Consider the following 22,425-nt stretch of genomic DNA (forward strand, 5'->3'; position numbering starts at 1 on the left):
TGAAGAGTTTGCCAAAATCTTATGAGCATTTCATCGAAACGCTCAATATCACTTCCACTGACGTCGATTTGAAGTTTTTCGATCTTTGTAACAAGCTTTTACAGCAAGATCGGTGGCGCAAGCAGTTTGGAAGCAGTACCAATTCCACCACCACCGAGTAAGTGTTCTCTACCAAATCTTTTGCGAAGAACAAAGGGAAGGCTCCATCTTCATCTTCTCAGTCGAAAGGCTCTAGTTCTTCTCAAGACAGCAAGAAGAAGAAGAACGTTCAGTGCAATTATTGTCATAAGTTTGGTCACATGAAGGCCGAGTGTCGAATTCGATTGGCTTCTAAACAAAAGAAGCAAGGAGGGTCTCAACAAAAGGCAAATGTCACAGAGCACTCAAAGCAAAAAGAATCTACATTCTATGCTTTTATGGCCAAGAGACAAACAAATCTAATCCATTCTTCTGCCTGGTATATCAATTCAAGGGCTTTGCGGCATTTTACTCATCGTCGGCATTGGTTCACAAAATTTGAACCATTCTCAGATTCAGTCATCTTCGGAGGAGGAGAAGAGTACACAGTTGCTAGTAAGGGCACTGTCCAAATTCACTTAGGAGGTAGAAATTTAATTTTTGTTGATGTCTACTATGTTCCAGGCATGGGACATGATCTCTTCGTCAATCAGATCACGAGGCATTCTCCTCAATTAGATGTTGTATTCAGTTTTTCCATTTGCAGCATTGTTGATAGGGAGACTCGTACTATAATCGCTATGGGACTTGAGGATCATGGTTTGTATAGACTTGCTGATTCTGGCAATTCTCAGGAGCACGCTTTGGTTGCTAGGAGTACATACATCAAAACACTTTGGCATCAGCATTATGGGCACTTAAACGTGCACACTCTCTCTCATTTATATCGGGAGGGTTTGGTTGCTAGTCTACCTGAGATCCAACCTCAAAATCATGGACTTTGTGGAGCCTGTCAAGCTGGGAAGCAACATCGGACACCATTCTCGGATGGTGATTCTTGGTGAGCCTCCAAGGTCCTTTAGTTGGTTCACGCTAATGTATGTGGGCTAATGAACACTCCATCTATTACTGGTGGCAAGTACTTTTTATTTGTTGACGATTTTAGTCGTAAAATGTGGGTGTATTTTTTGAAAAATAAATCAAATGTGTTCAGTACATTTCAGCAGTTTAAGGCCTTAGTTGAGAAAGAATCCAGTTCTCAGATTGTCACGCTAAGGTCAGATAATGGGGGGGGGAGTTTTTCCAATGACTTCTCTACATTTTGTGCTACACATGGCATTAAACGCCAACTCACCACACCATACACCCCTTAGCAGAATGGTGTCATTGAACGTAGGAATCGCACCATTACTAAATGGCTCGTTCTATGATAGAGCATCGCAATGTTCCTAAGTTGAGTTACCGGGTTCAGGTTCTAGTTTGAACTGGTTCGTGGTTCTGGGCCTGGTTTGACTGGGTTCGACCAAGGTTCTTAAAACCCAGAGGTGGTTCGTCCTAGATCGAACCCAGGCGAACCCATGTCGAACCAAAGAGAACCACAGAGAACCTAGGCATCTAGGCGGCCCAAAAAGTGATTTTTTATGCCAAATTTTTTTTTTTTCAATTCCGCCTAGGTGGTTCGTCCTCTTTTTGCTGTTTGTACAAAATTTTCCATCAGTCATTTGTATCTACGCATGGCACACGCGATAATTCCTCAACTTTCACCAATGGCAGCACTTATTCCACAAACTTAAACCTAGTTATGAACGATTTGTATCTTAATGCACCTAAAAATTCAGGGTTTAACACTTCTTCCCATGGCCAATCTCCTAGTAAGGTCTATGGTCTGCTCCAGTGCACTAGAACTATATCAGCAGATAGATGCTCAAAATGTGCAATGGAAGCAAATAAAACACCTCACAACCTTTGCCCCAACGACATAGGTGGGAAAATATGGTTGGATGACTGTTTCGTGCACTATCACAATTCTAATTTCATTTCAAGACTAGATACTAAAAGAATTCTCTTGGTGAACACGATGGATATTACTAAAAGTAGAGATGCTTTTGAGAACGCAACCAGCAGCCTTCTGTCAAATATGTCTGAGAAAGCTTACATCCCTGCAAATAAGTGTTTTGCTATTGGAACAACCAAATATAATGCTAGTGGAACATTATATGGTTTAGTTCAGTGTTGGAGAGATATATCAGTACAAGGTTGCAAAACATGTTTGGCTAGAGCAAGAGCAAATCTGAGCAATTGTTGTTCTACAAAACAAGGAGCCCAGTTTCTGAGCATGAGCTGCAGGGCAAGATATGAGATCTACCCAATTGAAACCTACTATTGAGATAGGGATACTTGAATATTTTGTCATTTTGATATTAAACTTGATGTATATGATGCTATTATGGTATGATTACAAGTTTATGTTTGTTTTGTTGTTTATATGACGCTATGTGACATGCTAATCTTAATTCATGCTTATAGGCTGCACAAATATTAAAATATATATATATATATATATAAAATTTACATGGTTTTGTACTAACGAACCCAAACCCCTTTTCAAAATTTTGTCGTACAGGCGTACCGGTTCTTCGAACCCAAACCGATGCCTGAACCCGAACCGGCAAGCTAGTTCCTAAGAAATACTGGGCTGAAGCAGTTTACACTGCAGTCTACCTTCGAAATCGGTCACCTACACATGTCGTCAAGAAGATGACTCTTGAAGAAGCCTGGTCAGGACGCAAGCCTAAAGTGGGCCATTTGAAAGTCTTTGGTCCTACCGCTCATGTCTGGATTCCAGACGCCAAGCATGCTAAGTTGGATTCAAAGAGCCAAACACTTATGTTTACCTGTTACAACGACAACCACAAGGCCTACAGGTTGATTGATGTGGAGAAAGATCGTCTCATTTTCAGTTGTGATGTTGTGGTTGATGAGACTACTGGTCCATTTATGCCATCTACTACTGGATGTGTTATGTCTATGAAGACTTCTGATGTTAGTATTAGTCTTCCTCTTGGTTCCCATGATGGGAGGGCTTTAGAGCATTCTGACTCTGAAGATGAGGAATCTACCGATCCAGCACCACCTGATTTGTCACAGGATTTGCACCCAAATGACTTTGTTCTGAAAACTCCAAGGGATGTTGTTCCTCCAATGCTAGATGTTGGTACTTCTACCCTCAGGCCTAAATGGTGGGCCAAGACAATAGGAGATCTTCGTGATGATGAGCTTCTTGAGGATAGGTCAGTTCTCCGTAAGAGAAAGCAGCAAAATGCAGTCAACTTTGCACTTATGGCCAACATCCACAGCATCCATGAGCCCCAAACATATTTCGAGGCTAAAGGCATCCCTGAGTGGGAAAAGGCTATGGAGACAGAATACCATAGTCTTCTGAAGAATACCACTTGGGTTCTTTCTGATTTGTCTCCTGGGAAGAAACCTATCAGCTGTAAATGGATTTACAAGTCAAGTATCATGCAGATTGTACTTTGGATAAGTACAAGGCCAGATTGGCTGCTTGGGGTTTTACACAGTAGGAGGGCATTGACTACGATGAGACTTTTGCTCCTACTTCCAAGATGAGCACAATTCGTCTTCTTCTCGCCATTGCAGCTCAATTTGGATGGAAACTTCACCAGATGGATGTTAAGAGTGCATTCCTCAATGGTGAGTTGCAAGAAGAAGTTTATATGACTCAACCTCTTGGCTTCAAGGCTCTTGGTAAGGAACATCAGGTTTGTAAATTGATAAAAGCCCTATATGGTCTAAAGCAAGCCCCTCGGGCTTGGTACTTCAAGATTGATCAGTATTTGGTTGAACATGGTTTTCAACGTAGTCCCTCTGACACTAATCTGTATGTCAAACTCTTCGATGATGATATCCTCTTTCTTGTTGTCTACGTGGATGACTTAATCATTACTGGCAATTCAACAGATTTGAATACAGCCATCAAACAGGACTTGTGCCAAGCTTTTGACATGACTGATTTAGGGCTTCTCCATTATTGCTTAGGTGTCGAAGTGTGGCAGACTGATGACAATATCTTTATTTCACAGTCCAAGTATGCCCACAGTTTGCTTGACAAGTTTCGAAAACAGGATTGTAAACTTGCTTCCACACCTATGGAGAAAGGGCTGAAGTTATCGGCCAAGTCTGATTCACCTGTAGCAAACGAAACCAAATTCAGGCAACTAGTAGGCAGCCTCATCTACCTCACTGCCACTAGACTCTTTTGTTGTTAGCTACATCTCTCGCTTCATGGCAGCCCCAAAAGCTGATCATTGGATTGCAGCGAAGCGAGTGCTAGGATATGTAAAAGGCACTTCAGCCTATGGCTGAAGTATAGCAGGTGCAACGATCCGAAGCTGATTGGTTATACTGACTCAAATTGGGCAGTATCGGTGGATGACAAAAAATACACTTTTGGGTACATATTTAGTTTGGGTACTGGTGTCGTCACTTGGAGCAGCAAGAAGCAACAGGTTGTGTCTCTTTCCTCGACCGAAGCTAAATACCGGGGAACAATCAAGGCCGCATGTGAGGCAATTTGGCTCCAAAGGATGCTTTCTGACATGCAGATGTCGCAAGCAGGTCCTTCTCCCTTGTATATTGATAATCAAGGGATGCTCAAACTGGCCAAAAATCCAATCTTCCATGAACATACCAAGCATGTCGAGCTTCATTGTCACTACATCCGCACGCTGGTAGAAGACGGATCAGTTCAGTTGTAGTATGTTCTGACAGCGGATCAAATTATGGATATTCTCACCAAGTCTCTGAGCCCAGATAAGTTTGTAAAATTTAGGGGGCAACTTGGTGTTTTTGATAGATTGACCATTAAGGGAGGATGTTAGAATAATATTTAATATTATTAATGTTAATGGTCAATAATGTAACTTGTTGTTAGATATCTTAAATGTCTACAGTAACAGGTAGTTAGAAGTAGGTGTCTTCATTAATATCTATAGCATTTTGTAATCTCTATATATTGTAACCTTTCCTCAGTTAATAGTAACTAAGTTTTTTTACCAATTCATTTTTCTGAACATCATCGTCATCCCATTACAAAAGGAGTTGTACAAGGCTCTCCTCGAGAGATGGTGGTTAATCATTGCTAAGGCAGATCACAATTGGAAGTGGAACACACACTCCATCGAGAGTCAGAGAAGGAAGTATGTCATCAACTTGAGGAATCACACAGTGAGTAAAGAACTGGCATCTTCAAACTGAAAGTCTGGAAATGGAGAGTGGAGTACGAAGGAAGAAAGCAAGAGGATGGAACCGAATGATGAAGGGGTATTGGAACTGGAAGATTGCTCTGAGGATGAAACAAATTCTCTAAATGGATCATTTTATTAGCAGATGGAGGACTACGAAGTCTTCCACCCCGACTGCAACATGCTACAAATGGGCGAAATTGAGGAAGTGCAAAGTTCGTATGCAAGCCAAGTCCTCACATTACGTACGAGGTCAGGCTCGAGGGAATTGTATGGGGTCGGGTTGTACATGAAGGTGAAGAGAAGTTGGAGGAAGTTGTATGAGAGTGGACGTGAGCCATATGGACGAGGGAAGGGAAAGCCATACATGAGCCTGCACATGGACCAAAGCAACATTTGGAAGCAATACAGGGTTGAGGAAAGGACCGCACATGAGCTAGGTACAAGAGCCATACAAAGAAGACCATACACAAGCAAATACAAGGAGCCGTATAGAAATAATGATGACACACCGTATGTGGAAGAAGGTGAACTGTACATGAGGAATTCGTACGAAAGAAAGAGAAGGTTGTACATGAGTACACCGTACAGATAAGTGGGAATGAGGTCATACGAAGAACAAATAACCAAGTTGTATGTCAATTCCAGGCCACACGTGAGAAAAAGTTGCAAGTCGTACATGGAGGTGCCACTTGGGTTGTACGAGATAGACCCTACCAAACAGCATGTGAAAACAATTTCGGGGTCATACGTTGTATGGTCATCTTAGTGCCATCCTTCCATACATCTTCAACACACAGTGGAACATGTCTTGAAATGTCACTGGAGAGTACAACTTGAACATAATGTTGACAAGAAATCGTTATATCTGGCTTCATCAGCATTGCTTTTGGCGTCTTAAAAATTAATTGTGCGCCATGGAGTTATTGGTATCTTAAAAAATCACAAAAATCATGTGTGATGCCCCCAGACCCCTGCAATGGGCGCTGCCCCTTGACCTTGCTAAGGGTGTTGCCCTCCAACCCCCATTTGATTTGGCAAGTACACTACAAGTTGGGGTTGTCCAGTCCAAGTCATTGTCTACACTCTTGTCATCAATCTTTCTAAATATTACTTGATCTATACTTGTCTGAAAGATGACTTTTTCTTTCGGGGGGAATGATGTAGTCATGTACAATGCCTATTGTTATGTTTGATAATATTGGTTATCTTCCAATGTATTAAGTGGGTTGTCACTCTCCGATAGTTATAAGCATTCGTTGGTTGATGGTTATGTTCCTGTTGGCAGCCGTCGAGACCTTTAAATATATTGTGTATGTCAAGGAAGGTAGTATGGTAGAGTCGGATCAATTGTAATCCTTGGCCGACCATCTTTGGTCTTCTTCAGAGTAATAATTTCATGTGCGAATAAAGATATATTTTACTCTTATATCTGGTATGCATTCTTATCTATATTATTATTTCATCCATTTAATTTATCAGATATAACAATAAACACTAGCTACATCTAATTTTTTTGAAATTTGTCCTCAAATTATAGGCTTGTTTTGCACTATTAAGAAGTCACTGTATGTATATATATTTTATATGCATAATATGCATTGGTAACTGACAAGCCAATTTGGGTTCAAAAATACACTTAAATTCTACCCTTAGTTTGCTACAGTGTGTCCATGCTCTGACTTGGCACAGACTAAGTGGGCTGATTTTTGACTTGGACTTGCACCCAAAACAGACTCGGCAGGTTTCATTTAGAACAGCTTTAAGTCAGACTCAGAATTGTCAGGTCCTCAAAGAGTTCTGTGACCTTCATTTGACATATTGGTAGAAATGGAAAAAAGTTAAAGAGAGATGTCCTGAATAGAATCTATATGATACCCGATTGAGGAAATTATGTGATAAGTCAGAATGGCATGACAAGGCTAGCAAAACAAACAAGCTAATTGCTGCACACATTTAAAAATCTACAAATGACAACTAAAAAGAAAATGATCAAATGCATTGTAGAGTAAAACCTTTTCCAAGTACATGAACTTATCAGGGATGTATGCAAATAAACAGAGAGAAGCTCTTGACTCTTACAGTGAAAAGTCGCCAAAAACCTCTGTTTTGATACTTGTTCCAAACTGGTAATGGAGATGACAGCACAAAGTTTTGAAAGATTGATGCAAATTTGCAAGCAGTGGTTGAAACATTTGGGCACTTTGTGGGTTCTTCAACAGCTGTCAATCCCTCCCTGGAGTTTTCAAATGATAAATGAGTAAAATAATTCATATAATTCTAAAAGAGATGGTAAAGAGGAAATTGCCTACCTGAAATTACCAAGCAGGAAGCCTACTGCAATTTCACCATCTGTTGAATGGCCAACAGTAAACTCACACTTGTTGCGATACCCATTTACAACAGGTGAATTAAGAATACCCTCAAACTGACATGCAAGTCCACCTGCAAGTTTCACGAAAATTTCTGTCACAAAACTGGAGCATTCAAACTGCTCAAATAATACAAGTTTGAAGGAAAACTAACACCATGTGCCTTCTCATCAAAATGGGCAAAAATGTCAAGATCCCAAGGCAACCCATAAAATGAAATTCTAGGCATTACCTTGAATAGGTAATTGTAAGGGTAATTATATCTCTTACATTATCTGAGACATGAACCTTACATAAGATTCCCATTGACATGAATGATCAAACAACTAATCTTTACTACAACAAGCTCTAACAACAGATCGAGTTAAAAAGCAACAATCTCCATGTGATGGAAGAAATTAAATGGGCATGAATTATAAAATAATAGAAAAACAATATACCGAATACAAAAGCAATTCATACTTGGAAATTGGTTCCACACCTATGCCAAAATGTAAGCATCAAGCAATATGTTGAAAGAAGTGAGCAGTAATTGTAAAACTATTGTACATAATCCTATGTATTAACCTTACATAAGATTCTCATTGTAATGTCCCCTTCTCCTTAGCACGTGGTCACTCACGAGGTTGGCCTATAATTGACCCTCATAGGCCAAGGAGTTGTGTAGGGGGACGACGTGGCGGAGATTGGTGGCTTCACATCTTATTATTATTTGGTATTTTGGTGATCCAAGGAGATAACACATATCATGAAACGTGTGCACTTAATTAATAATGAAATAATATTTTAAAAGTGCATTAAAATAACATGTATAATAAAATAATATAAAGTGTACCTACCCTTATCTTCTAGAAGGTGTCTATGATGAGTTATGAAAAGGGATAAATAGAAGAGGGGAATACATGTTTTGGCATCAGTTGTTTTGTTATCTCTTGAATTGAGTTGTGGAGCCAAGGGTTCGATCCGCATAACTAAGGAGGTGGAAGATCATCTGAAGGGTTGCTTTGTGAGTGAGGAGCACTCAGTTCTTCACATTGAGCTTCTGGAGTTATTATATCAGACTTGAGGAGTTTGCTTCAGACCTACATGCTGCCATGATTTCGTTCTTGGGTCATGATAGATGCAAGCTTACATATATTTGAGGGAAGCGATATTGCCTAAGGAAGAAAGCGATGTTATTTTGGTGTATTTGGAGGTGAATCAAGTTGAGTTGTTGACATTTATCCGATTGGTGCAGACTTCACCCTCCCCACGATTTTGATTCCTTCAACATCTTTGAGCATCGATTTCCACCTTGGAGGACAGAGACATCATTTAGGAAGCAAGGTGATTCCTTTTGGACATTAGTTTGAAGACATATTTCAGTGTGTGATCAGACGGACCTGTGCATCAAAGAACCCATCGATTTGGGTTATATCTTCATGAATGAGCATTGAGACTCACATTTCAGTGAGACGCCTTCATCTAGCATTGAGACCGATCAGCTTGGAGATAGTTTGGAGCCGCTCTACTGCCATCTACATTGACATCTCAGACTTCCACTTACAGATGCAGGTCGACATAGAGGGAGTTTCGATTTTGCACATTAGAGGAGGATATTGCTTGTTTCTTCATCGCCTCTCTTGGGCGATCCATACCAGGTTCTTAAGACACCATAATTTCTTAGTAATTTCAGTTGTTGTGCATGAGTTTGTGAGTACTATTTGTCCTCAGAAAATCTGAGACATAGTTATTGTTATCAGTCCATGTGTTGATCTTGTAATGGCATATTGAGCTGGCATATGAATAAAGTTTGAAGTGGTTTTGTGGTTTGTTGTGACCTTTTTCCACACATCACCCCATTGCAAATGGGGACCCTCTCTTTTCTTGCTTTCTAGGGTTTTGTTAGTGTCCTATGGCCTTCCGCTTCAGTTTTACCAAGCCTTGCCCAGTATTGAGCAGTTCAAGTCCTAAGGATTGAAAGTTAGTTTTTGCAAATCATATGAATCCAGAATACAAACACCACCAAAGTGGTTAGAAAGGCTGGAGGACGAAGATCGCAATTGATTTGGGTGAATTCGGACAACTTTCTATTTTTAGAAAGTTTGCTTTTTTGCTTTTTCCTATTTTTTAGGAAGTTTTGTTTTTGGCATTTTCAGCCCGATCCCCGATATGGCTATTTTTAGAAAGTTTTTCCTATTTTTTAGGGGTGCCTGCTTTTTGCTTTTTCGGGATGGGAATCTAGGGTTTGCACTAACACCACTGGCCAGCTTCGACCGGGACCCAAAATTTCCAAGTTTTGACCAAAAAAGCTAGTTCCCTACATTTTAGGGGGTGGTATCGCTTCAAATGGTTTGCCTAAATATAGATTTCAAATTTCAAGTTAATTGGGTTAACTTTGGTTAAAATGTGAAATTTTGAAATTTTCCAAAATTTTGTCTAAATGTGGCTAAATGGATAAGGTTGAGTGTCATGACAGTTGGCAAGCCTTCAAAGTCCGCCATGTGTGAGAGGTATCAAAAGTCCGCCCTATCCAAAAGGTGAGTGAGCCTTGTCTAAGGTCCGCCATGTAGAGGTTGACTAAAAGTCCGTCATGTCTTGGAGAAGCCATGAAGAGGGGTTCTCAAACTCCGCTATACCTTGGAGATGCCTTGGGAGTGATCTTAAAACTCCGCCATGCAAAGGTAGAACATCAAAAGTCCGCCCAAGATACTGTTGACATGTATTTTGTACACAATCATACACAGAATAAAATACCCAAAGGCATCTTATCCTCTCTTGAATAAAGTTGCTAACTGCTGAAAATATCGCAAGAAGGATCAGTTAGGATGACTCCAATGTTCTTTTTAGTAGGGTCTCTACGTGTGGTAAGCACCAGTGGTCGTTGTGATTGCTGTGTCATCAAGGGGCCTTACGTTGCCGAAGATTTTGCTAAACTAAACAAACTTTCAAAAAATGACAAAAGAGTAGGGTTTGCAAGAGGTCTAATCTAGTCTAACCCTAAGAGTGACTCAATGTAGACAAGACTTGGTGAGATTCTCCCAACTTCAATATTGCCATAAATTAACAACTCAATTGAAATTGATGCGATCTTCTAAGGTAACAAATGATTTTTCAACACATCAAAGATCAAGGACACTACCACGAAGGTACATATTCAAGATACAACAACGATTGAAAGTGTAAGTGATTCAAATATCTCCAGTCCACCACGCAAGGCGTTCCTACAATCAGCAAGAAGCTAGTGGTTTGGAAAGTGAATCCTACCAAAGATCAAGTCCAACACTTTGTCCTTCGAATTAACACTCTACTTTGATTGAGAATGATTCAAGAAAAATTGAACAACCATGAAGATAACCAAGAGAATTGCAACAAAACACCATAACTTCAATATTTCATTGATCTCAAAGTCATCATGTACAACAATTGTTTGAATTCTTTTCTCAAAGCTCAATCTAGCTACAAAAGTAAATTACTTCTAAACTCTAATCTCTAATGCATCAATAATTTCTAACTCTCTCTCTTTCTAGTTACAAAATGAAATGAAATGAGGGTATAAATAGCATCCTCAATTACAATGAACGGTCCAGATCAAAAGGCAGATCAACGGTCAAGATCATGACACCTAAACCCTAATTAGGGTTTGTTACAAATAGCCTCCTTTTTACTGAACAATATTAAATGCATAGCCAAATATTAAATTTGGCACAAAAACCTAGGAGACATAGACCAATGACAATTAAGGTGACATGTCATCTATAACAACCTTTCATCTAGAATCTTATTCCCTTTCCAATGCTCCTTTTTAGCATATGCAATGAATCTTGATACGATTCCTTCGATTTCAGCAATTGGAATCTCGGGAAGATTCTTCATTCTTTCCTCCAAGTGGATGACCTGATCAAATGCCTCGAGAAGAGCAGCGTCCCATTCAGGTTCAAGTTCCTTAGTCTTTTCAATCAGGAGCATGGTAGCAAACATCTGATCCTGTTGCTCATCTGTGATATTAGCGTCCTTGCAAAAGATGACCTTGATTCTATCTTCCAATTCCTGCAAATCCACATCTGTCTCAACCTCGATTCTCCTGCCAAGAATGGTACGTAGTACCTCAAATACTCTATCCTGGATCGGGTTGATCACCTCCTCAACATGGCTACATCTAGTACTAATGTCCTCAAAGAGCACTTCCTTCATTTGCAGTAAGGTCGACCACTGAAGTAAACTGTGAGGTCCTCCATCCATGATCCTTTCCTGTGCTAAGACCTTCCTCGATGTTTGTCTGATTACTCGCAAGACAGGAATGATAACATCTTTGGTATGAGCAAAAGCGGCTACCATTATCATCAAGTTGTGGATGATCTCAAGAACCTGGATAGCCCTATGAATAGTCTTCATCATCCTTGTTGCAAATTCTACGGCAACTGTATGAGATTTGTCCATCCAAGTACTCATACGCTGGACCATACTACTAAATCTCTCTGCCTCACCAATTGATTGAAGGGGAAGTGCCTGCACTGGTGATCTTGCTGGATCCTGACGTCTCAAAGGCTCATTGAGATGGCTGAAATATGTTCTCCATGCACCGACCTCTCTCTCAAGCTTTCTATTCTTCTCCATTTCTTCTCTAAGCTTATCTTTCAAGGCCTCAAATGAATCGGTGGCATCATCCATTGTCTGTTCAGCTGTGGATGGACCTAGCTCAAATGTTTCTATATCATATTCCTCTGCTAGGATCTCCCCTTCATACTTGTCCACTGCTGGTGTAGCTATCTGTAATTTTCTGGATCCAGTCTCATCTCTAATCATCTTGGACATCTTGGTAGCCTTCTTCTTCTCTGTCACTTCCTGAGAATGTCCAACAAGGCTCTCTAAATCAATTACATTGTCTTCGTCCTCAATCACGATCACCTTCGTCAATCTTTCCTTCAACCAATCTGGGATGGCCGATCTTGTCTCTTTGTCCTGTATCTCCTTATACAATGTTTCTTCTTCTCTGGGAGGAGATGTTACTTCGTCATTGTTCTTGTCTTCATGTAGCTCATAATCTTGGAGAGATCCACTTGGTGACCCTTGCGGTGCCTGTCCTTCTTCCTACCTATCATTCTGTACCATTGACTCCATAGACTCTTCCACTTCAAGTGTCCTCTTCTCTTGTCGAGAAGATGTGCCGGATGAGCGATCTCAGTTGGCCCCTTGCTTCTTCTTGGAAGATCCTATCTTTTCCAGTCTCTCTTTCCTCTTCGAACCTCTTGGATGGAGATTGCCTTCACTTGCACTTCGAAGGTTGCCTTCACTTGTATTTCTGGGATTAGGATTGCCTTCGCTTACACTAGCTCCACCTTCGGTTGGTTTCTCTTCCAAAGTGAAAGTCATAGCTATGCCTTGCTCTCTCAACTTCTGATGATGCACATCAACCCATCTGCGAGTACAAGACAAGACTGGAGCCATCAAAGCATCTAGATCCACAACCTCGGGCTCATTCCAATCTAACCTTACTGATTTGCTTTCTCGATCATAGGATGACTAGAGATGTCTGCCACTGTCCTGAGCTTGGTCGGTCACTCTGTAAATCTTGCATTTCCTGATGAAATCCAAAGGCAATCTAGAATGCATCTTTCTTTTCACTTCAAGATCATCTAAGAGATTCATCATAAAATCTTCTATCTAATACTCATGCTTAAACTTCCTACCGACTGTCTCCTCTATATATCCATGTGGATCAAAGCTTTCTCTCAACGCAAAGAATGAAAAAGAATACAAAGCTAACTCCTTCTCTGAGTCATCCATGGCTAAAGCATTAGGACATACCTCAACTGAATTGCCCAATATGATAGGTACCGGAACTCCATTCCCATGTCTGTGTCTGAATGCCTTCGCATAAGCTGCCAACTGTCTTGTTACCTCAAGTAACACAATTCTGTCTGTCGGATATCTCGGCAACATGTATGGAGGTGAAGGACATCCATGAACTCTGATATAAGTAAACTTCGGAAATTGGATAAACCAAGCACCGTACCTCTTCACTAGTTCCTGTGCATCCTGAGATAATCTGTTGTGAATCCCACCTTGCAACGTCCTTGTGATGTTCATCGTGAAGGTATCATTAACTAACTTGTAGTTACTTCCTAGCGGATGATGCAAGTGGACATAGGAATCAAAAACTCTGACCTCGCCGGGTCCTCTTCCAATCACTCCTCTGTGAGGTAGTCCTGCGTACTCAAAGCTCCTGATCAAGGCATATATGAGGTATGAACTCATGTGGAAGGACTTGGTAGCTTTCAGTCTTCTCAACTGTACATCCAAGCAATGGCTAATCATCCTAGCCCAATGAATTGTTCCTTTTCCCTGAACTATTACCTGGATAAAGTAGAACATCCACTTCTCAAAGTAGAAAGCTTGAGGGGCTCCTGTGACTCGGTTGAGCATTGTAATCAAATCTCTGTACTCCTCCTGGAAATCGATCCTATGTGGTGTGTTCGGGATCTTACTCAGGCGAGGACGACTCTTAAGTAACCAGTTCTTGTTGATGATGCTTAGACAAGCATCTGGATCATCTTCGTACATGGACCTGGCTCCTTCCATGCTCTTGTAGACCATATCTCTGTGCTCTGGAAGATGGAAAGCCTCGCTTATAGCTTCCTCTGAAAGATACGCCAAAGTGTTTCCTTCCTTGGACACGATTGTTCTTGACTGAGGATCATAATGACGAGCACACTCGATCATCAATTCATGGCACTGAACTGCTGGAGGGAAGCCGGCCGCCTTAATGATGCCACTTTCAATTATCCTCCGGGCGACAGGTGATGGCTTGCCAATGTAGGGGACCTCTCGAAACTTCTTCGTGCTGAAGTTGCCCAAGTTGGTATCTCCAATGTTGCTCCACTTAGACACGATCTTGGTCTCCAGTTCTTCGTTCTTTTGATCTTCCTTCATGAGAGCTGGACGACTTGTGGATGCTCCCGCCTTCGGGGTCGCCATACCTACACAACATTTCACAATAAGTAACAGATCTTGCAATGTATAACATAGATTAGATTAATTTTAGGAAACTTCATGATAAGTCTTTGAGTCATCATTTCCTAAAAAACGATTGAGCTATTGGAATTCAAAATTTCAAAATTCAAAATTCAAGGCCATGACGATCAACATTCAAAACAAAACAAGAATTCGCCATACCTTACTTGAGAGCTAACTCTAAAATGCAAAATAAAGAGAATCGCCTAGGCAAAAATCAATGTTTGAAGCTTTTCCACGTGATCCTTTTCAAACGAACGTCCACTTTAGCAATTCGCCACCTTTGGGGGGTCTTTGACGTAGTCTTTGGCAAATTCGCTCAACTTGAAACTAAGTTCGCACCTCCTTTGATGATGCTCGCACCTTCCTTTGAATGGAAATTCGCACTCTTTAAACACAATTCGCACACCTCTTTGTCTACTCCAAATCGCATGCTAATAAAGTTTGAATGATGATTTGAAAATGAAAATAATTCACCTTCCTTTATAGGCGCTTACCCCCCCATTACCTTTAGGCCGACTTGGTGAATAAATTGATTAAAAGCAATTTTTAAATAAAAACCAAAGGCCGACTTTGTAAGAATTTAAATCAAGCGCTCAATTTGATTTTATTTAAAATAGTAATTAATTAATTAAATGCCTTCATTTTTAATTAATTCGATTTTTAAAATAGGCAAAATTAATTAATTAAATGCTCATGCGTAATTTTTTAAATGCCATTTAATTGAATATTTAAATTTATCGATTTTTTAGCATTTAATAAAATTCAAAAAATGTTTTAGCGCCAAAATTGGGAGAGGTGGAAAGATACAAACCATATCGCTCTGGTCCCTGACTGAGGGACAGGAGCGAACTTCCATTTTTAGCTCAAATTTGCGATCTTTTGACGTTCACCTTTTGCTTGTCACCTTCCAAATGATGTTTTCAACCTTATGCAACTTCGTTTTGATGTGATCCTTGGGAGAAAATGAGTGATGTAGTTAATATCGCCCTGGTCCCTAGCTGAGGGACAAGAGCGATCTTGCTTCTCTCCTTGATCCTTGTTTCTTTGATTGCCAATTTTCATCATGAGGCGAGTAACAACATTATTCCTTCACTTCATGCAAATTTTACTTGTCGTTAACAAGGTACCTGTGACATTTGAATGGTTTTCGCCCTGGTCCCTTGGTGAGGGACAGGAGCGAACTTTATGTTCTAGCCAAAATTCGTTGTTTTTACACCTTGGCTCCTTGTTCATCTCTTCAAAATGATATCTTCGATCTTGTGTACCCTGGTTTGACGTGATCTTGTGGGACGAATGATAGATTTCATGAATATCGCCCTGGTCCTTGCCTGAGGGACAGGAGCGAATTAGCTTCTTGGCTCAAATTTGATCACCTTTTGATGTTTGGTTTCCTCCCATATCATCCTCTTAAGGACACTTTGACCCTGTGCAACTTTGTACGTTCTTGACTTAGCGTGACTTTTGAAAGAACTGGCTAGTGTAGTGAATATCGCCCTGGTCCCTGACTGAGGGACAGGAGCGAATTTTGGTATCCTGGGCTCATCCTTGTTCTTATCAACTTACGATCGCCTTCACAATGTAGAATGAAGTCCTTTGATCCCTCTTGAACGCTTGAAACGTGATTATCATTCAAAACTTAAGCATGTTTAGAGATTTCGCTCTGGTCCCTGACTGAGGGACAGGAGCGATCTTGGACATTTAGTGCAAATCCTTCATCCTTGGCGGTCTTTGTAACTTCGTTCTTCGTTAAGACACCTCAAACGTCATTGCCTCCTTGTATCCTGACTTGGAGTGGTTTGAACTTGAGTGGAAGGCAAGATAACTAACATTTCGCCCTGGTCTCTGGGAGAGGGACAAGAGCGAATTTGTACTTGTAGACTCAATTACACTTTGCCAACTTCCAAATTTATCTTCAACGGTCTTGTTTTGCACCCTTTCATTCATCCTTGGCCTGGAATTTGTTCTAACTTGGCAAGAAATTGATTTAAGGAAGAAATCGCTCTGGTCCCTGACTGAGGGACAGGAGCGAATAGGCCAATATGGAGTTCATCAGGTGTCTTGCAATCTTCAATTTGTCTTCAACAGGTTCATTACACCTTCTTTGTTTGCCTCAAACGCAAAACTTACTTGATCTTTGCCCAAAACATGCCCTATGAGGAATTTCGCTCTGGTCCCTGGGAGAGGGACGGGAGCTATCATTGAATTTCGCCCTGGTCCCTGACTGAGGGACAGGAGCGATTTAGCTTCTATGTCAAGTTTTCCTCATGTTTGCACTTTCAAATTATATTCAACTAATAAAACATATCTCCTTTGATCTCCTCAAATCGTCAAATCGTTCAAATCCTGCAAGGACAAGGTGATGTTGGATTTTAAGCTCCGGTCCTTCACTGAGGGACAGGAGCGATTTTTGCTCCTGGCACAGTTCCGTGTTTGCGAAATTCTTCAAATTATATTCAACGGAAAGAACATGCCTCCCTTTATCACTTCCAATCAAAAATTCGTCTTGATCCTGCAAAGACAATAAAATTTTGAGAAACGAGCTCCGGTCCTTCATTGAGGGACAGGAGCGATTTTGCTTCTACAGGCCAAAATATCAAGATTTTACGAGTTTAATCACTTCACAAGGCAAAAACAAGTCATTTCCAATGCCCGGGATCAATTATCAAAATTCTCAAAATTTGGTCAAAATCACTCCATCGGACAAAAATCAAAAATCTCATCATTAACACTTAGACAAATTTGGACTTGCATTCAAAATTCTGACTGAAACTACACAAACTCACTTAGCCTCTGGCGAATTCACTTTATTCAAAATTGCATCCTACGAGAGGAAGCTCAAAAAGCTCTCAAGATTGACTGGACTCTGGCCTGAAAACGCAGAAACGGAAACCCTAAGGCTTGACCCTAATCCAAACAACTGACAAACTAAACCAAAACCCTAAAAAACGGAGAAAAAAAGCGAGCAAAAAGGAGCAAAAAGAGGGGGTCCCCATTTTAAATGGGGCGATGTGTGAAATGGTCACAACATCTGGCGACACCACTGAGAAATGTTGAAAAACATTTGGGAATCAATCTTTCTAGAAGAAAAACTTAGAAAACCTCCCTCAACAAAACCAGGAGTTAAGAAACACTTACAAGAAGAGACTATCATATTGAGACAAAGTATCAAGTCCACAGTTACCCATGTGTGTGCAAATGCGTTAATTCCTCTCAACAAGACAATCATGATCTTCAGGTTCCCTTGTGATAAGCTACGTAGTTTGTCTGAACTCCAAAAGCATCCTGGATAGAGTCTCGCTGCCAGTCAAACGTCCATAGTCCCGACGAGGTTATCGCCGCAAGCTCACGAACATTGCTCCATTGCCAGCCAGGCGTCTATAGCCCCGATGGAGTTATTCGTAAATTCCCTTTTAGCCAATTTGATATTTCTTTGTCAGCTCATTTTCTTTTTGATTTTTTCTTTTCTCATTTTCTCACTTTTTCTTTTGATACTGCTTTTCAGTTCCGTCAATTCTTTTGGCTCGTGAGTAGTGAAGCTCACTAGGGTTTGAGGATTGCGGTGGCGCTGAAGTCAGACTTTAGATTTTTCACTGATCATAGCTTCGCCTGGAAACCATAACGACTCGGAGATTATAAGTGTGAAAAGATATAATAACTGGAGGACGAAAATACGTGAGTTCAATAAGCTAATCTTGCTTCAATGCAAATACGTCCTGACTCAAAGCTTTATTAAAAGAAACTCCCTTTGTAATTCCAAAAGACCTCATGATTGCCCAAATGCAACCAACAACCTAGCGGGAAGTCAGAGCGTTACATGATAAAATCACCCAATTTCAAATGGATACCCCTCAGGGCAAAACAACTAACCTAAAACAAAACACCTAAACTAAAAACGAAAACAAAACAAAAGACAAACCAAAGCGAAAGAAAAGCAAACGACAAAAACTAAAGCAAACTAAACTAACTATGTACAAGGAAGGCCTTGGGCATCTCAGGATTGGAAATAATGTTTGAGATATCTCCCATTGACAGGCAATGGGATGTCTTCTCCAATTAAAGTCTTCAACCTAAATGCATTTTCTCCCAAAATCTCTGAAATTTGATAAGGGCCTTTCCAAAGCTTATCAAACTTATCATGTTCTCCTCTTTTCTCGTGTGCCTTGTCCCAGTATAAGACAAGATCTGAAATTCGAAATGCCTTGACTCTAGCTTGTCGATCGAACCATCTTTTCACCACTCCTTGGTGTTTTGCGAAGTTTTCCAATGCTTGATCTCTCTTTTCTTCCAGATTCATTAACTGCGTCAATCGGGCTTGAACAGCATCAGTGTCTTCCATGTACTCCTGAATAAATCTCAAGGTCGGGATCCTGAGTTGCATGGGGAAGACTGGGTCTTGACCATAAACCAGAAAATAAGGTGAAATTCCTAATGCGTTCTTGGTCCTGATTCTGTCTGCCCATAAGGCGAATCTCAATTGGGTGTGCCATTCTCTCGGACTCCTTTCTAGCAATTTCTTGATAACGCTGAGTAGGTTCTTGTTGGTTGACTAAAGGTTGACTAAAAGTCAGCCATGCCTTGGAGAGGTAAGGAAAGTCCGCCAAAGTTTGATGAATATGAAGGTGAGTCTTCAAAAGTCCACCTAAACATGAAAGTCAAACAAAATCAACGAGAATGCAAGTGATGTCATGAAAATCCTTCAAGATTTTGAACTTAAATCCAAAATAGAAAGTTTTCAAAAGGAGAATATTGGAAGATTGATAAGGATTTCGAACTAGAAACCAAAATGGAAAGTTTTCTTTTCAAGGGAATATTGAGGATTACTAAAGATTTCGAACTAAATTCTAAATTAGAATCTTTTGAAGACATTCTTTTTACAAGCCTAGTTCGAGTTAACCAACTGAAAACAAAATAGAAACTTGCATTATTGAAAGATTTTCGAACTAGAGGACATGACAATACTTTCCCAAAATGCGAGCTGGATTTGGAAACGTGAGTTGGAAGATTTTAAGTGTTTCTAATCGATGATTCAACTTTTTTTACAAATACTTCGTTGTAACTTCATTTCTACACCAAGGAGTTCGAAGTTATTAAGGAGAGCATAGTAAAATACTTTCAGTTTGGAGTTCATCTGGAGAAAGTTTCGATATTGCTGGAGGTTGGACAAATTTCGTGACGAAGGATCCGCAGATTTGTGAGTGAAGCCAGCAAGTGTAAGGGAGAATTATTGAATCTTTTCTGGATTTTCTGAGTATTCTTGAGAAAATTCCAGCCTTACTTCTATCCATTCGAAGGTGAAATTGAATTCATGATGCAGATTTATGTATTTTCTGAGTATTTTTCAGAATTTGAGAAATGATTTTTAGTGAATTTACTTGAATTTCTAGGGGAAGAAAATCATTTTTTTTTTGGCTAAGTAAGATATTTTCGGAGTTATAACACTTGGTGTTGATTTACGATCACAATCGTCCTTGAAGATTGAAGGGTTTTAAGATGAAATTTCAGTTTTTTTGGCTAAGTATGAGAATAAGAAGAAATTTTCCGACAATTAGCCATTTTGCAGCCCCATCATTTTCTTCAAATTAATTCCTAACTTGAATTTTCATTGTTTGCTTGCAGATCCTAGGCATTATGAAATTTCAAGTGGATAAAGATGCTCCTCCGGAGTCAAGGATGACTTCAAAATGGAAAAATGTTAGCGACACCAACCTCGGACACATCAATCTGAGGGAATTTAAGAAGCGAATGTTTGGTCTGGACAGTGCCTACAACAATCGCACGAAAGATGATGATGAGCGGAATCGTGCACACTGCTAGTTTTCTCCCCACCATGCAATGCACTGAATTAGTGGTTGAATGTGCTAAACATTACAACCCCACCAGAGTATCACAATGCGGTGTATGTGACAAAGGATGAAGCTGGCAGTCTGTATCAGGACCAGGTGGAGGAATATGATGCCATAGTCAACAATTCCTAGCTGGACAAGCCAAGGAAGGGCACCTCCAAACTTCAAAGGAAGAGCCTAGTGCGAGCATACTTCAAGGAGGACATTGGAGACATGATCGTCCTGCTCAACAGAATAATGGGAAATCCTCAGGGAGCCCCATTCGAGCCATGGATGTACTATTTCATTAATGAAATAATGAATGAAGTAAAAATGATAGACTGGGCCAAGATGATTAGCGACAACCTAGATAGTCAGCTAAGGAACCTAGAGGCGAATAGGACTTTCTTCATGAGTTCGTACCTATTTTATTCCTTGGCCAGGACCTACAGATACAGAGGCCTCACTTGCAGAGGAGAAATAGGGAACAAGGAGAACCAGTTTCCAGTGTATGATTGCTATCCCCAGCTCCACATGGAAGAGAAGTTCCATTTTAAAAGAGTGAATGATACCTTCCTCATGCACATCACTCGAACATTGCAAGGTGGACTACAACAGAGACTCTCTCAGGAGTCTATGGACTTCATCAGTCGATTTGGGTATTGGTATATCCAATATCTAGAGTTCACTTACCTTAGAATTCAAGGATTCGCAAGGCCTCCCTACAAGCTTCCAACTTACCCTACCAACCGAGTTGTGTTACTCGAGGTTTTAAGGCAATTGGAGGAGTATATGGTAATTCAGAGGGAAAAACAGAAGAAGGCAGGGACTTCCTCTCTTACAATTGGTAATGGGCTGGAAACATGTCCATCGACACAAGCTGTTGCGACAGCTAAGAAGGAGCTAGCCTAGTATCCCTTTTATCAGTACAAGGAGAGAAGGAATTTTGATCCGTTCCATAGGATAAAGAAGGTCGAAGGGACAACGTATGACCACAGGGCCGATCTAGAAGATTATTGGGCTAACGCAGCCGATAGCTTCGAGATCAAGAAGAGATTCTGGTCAAGAATTCCTTTGAACAAGGTGAGGGCAACAGAGGTATTCAGAGTTGCCGATCAAGTAAAGGATAGCCCAGAGCTTCAGCAGCCAGGTTTTGAAAAGATGAAAAATCAACCACTAGTTTTAATAGATTGGACAGAGGAAGAAAAATCGGATCTAGCAGACCTCATGAGGACAGTGGTTGAGTATTCGAAGTGGTGGACATCTGAAAGGACAAGGCAATTAAAGGCCAAAGGTGTGACCTTGACCTACGAATTGATGGGAGTAGATGATTCTTTGTCCACCAATCCTTGTACCTCTGCAAGTAATGCCCGGAATCCAGAAAGTGTTGGGTCTCGGAAGAGGAAGGAGTTGGTTGGAAGCTCCGTAAAGGTCACAGGAAAGAAGATTGTAGGGGAAAGAAAGGAGTCCAGCGAAGGCTAGTCCATCCTAAGTGCCGCTTCTATTGTGCCCGATCAGAATGCAGTTGGGGAGCAGGAGATGAACATGTGCATGATTAATGATGAAGTGAGGGTGCCTTCTCCTTCGGTTGAGGAAGTAATGAAGGAACTTGTCCAAAGTCCAGACAGAGAGCAAACTGAAACACCTACATCTCCCGTAGTCTTCTTGGATGGCATAGCTACAAACCTGGGAGGGACAGATGATGGATTTGACCAGAACACCATGGAGCAGTCAACTATCCTGGATTGGCTAAGGGAAAGAATAAAGGCCAACGTTCCCAAGGAGGCCTGTTCTGAAGAAATTACAGCAGCATTCCTAGAGAAGGTAAATGAGCCAGCTGTAGCTAAACCGCCTAAGCCCGCCAGAAAGTTTTCTTTAATCCAGAGAGACAATGCAGGATACAGGACAGTCCAAATAGCAGTGCCTAAAGAAGGAAAAACTAGGGACAACGTCACTGCAGATGACTACAAGATCACTACCATAGAGCTGGGCAAGCCCACCCAAGACCAAGAG

The 22,425-nt window shown here is 40.7% G+C and overlaps 1 protein-coding gene across 1 annotated transcript in view; it reads right to left on the bottom strand.

Moving 5' to 3' along the window:
* LOC131037601 (zinc finger CCCH domain-containing protein 24) overlaps positions 1-22,425 on the bottom strand; it is a 139,885-nt gene that overhangs the window by 49,582 nt on the left and 67,878 nt on the right. Inside the window, exons 6-7 of the mRNA XM_057969784.2 lie at positions 7,535-7,667; positions 7,305-7,458 (exon numbers count right to left, since the gene is read on the bottom strand). Of these exons, the coding sequence (XP_057825767.2) occupies positions 7,305-7,458; positions 7,535-7,667 (287 nt within the window). The remainder of the gene's footprint in view (positions 1-7,304; positions 7,459-7,534; positions 7,668-22,425) is intronic.

The sequence above is a fragment of the Cryptomeria japonica genome, chromosome 11, assembly GCF_030272615.1.
Source record: "Cryptomeria japonica chromosome 11, Sugi_1.0, whole genome shotgun sequence".
Lineage (NCBI taxonomy): Eukaryota > Viridiplantae > Streptophyta > Pinopsida > Cupressales > Cupressaceae > Cryptomeria > Cryptomeria japonica.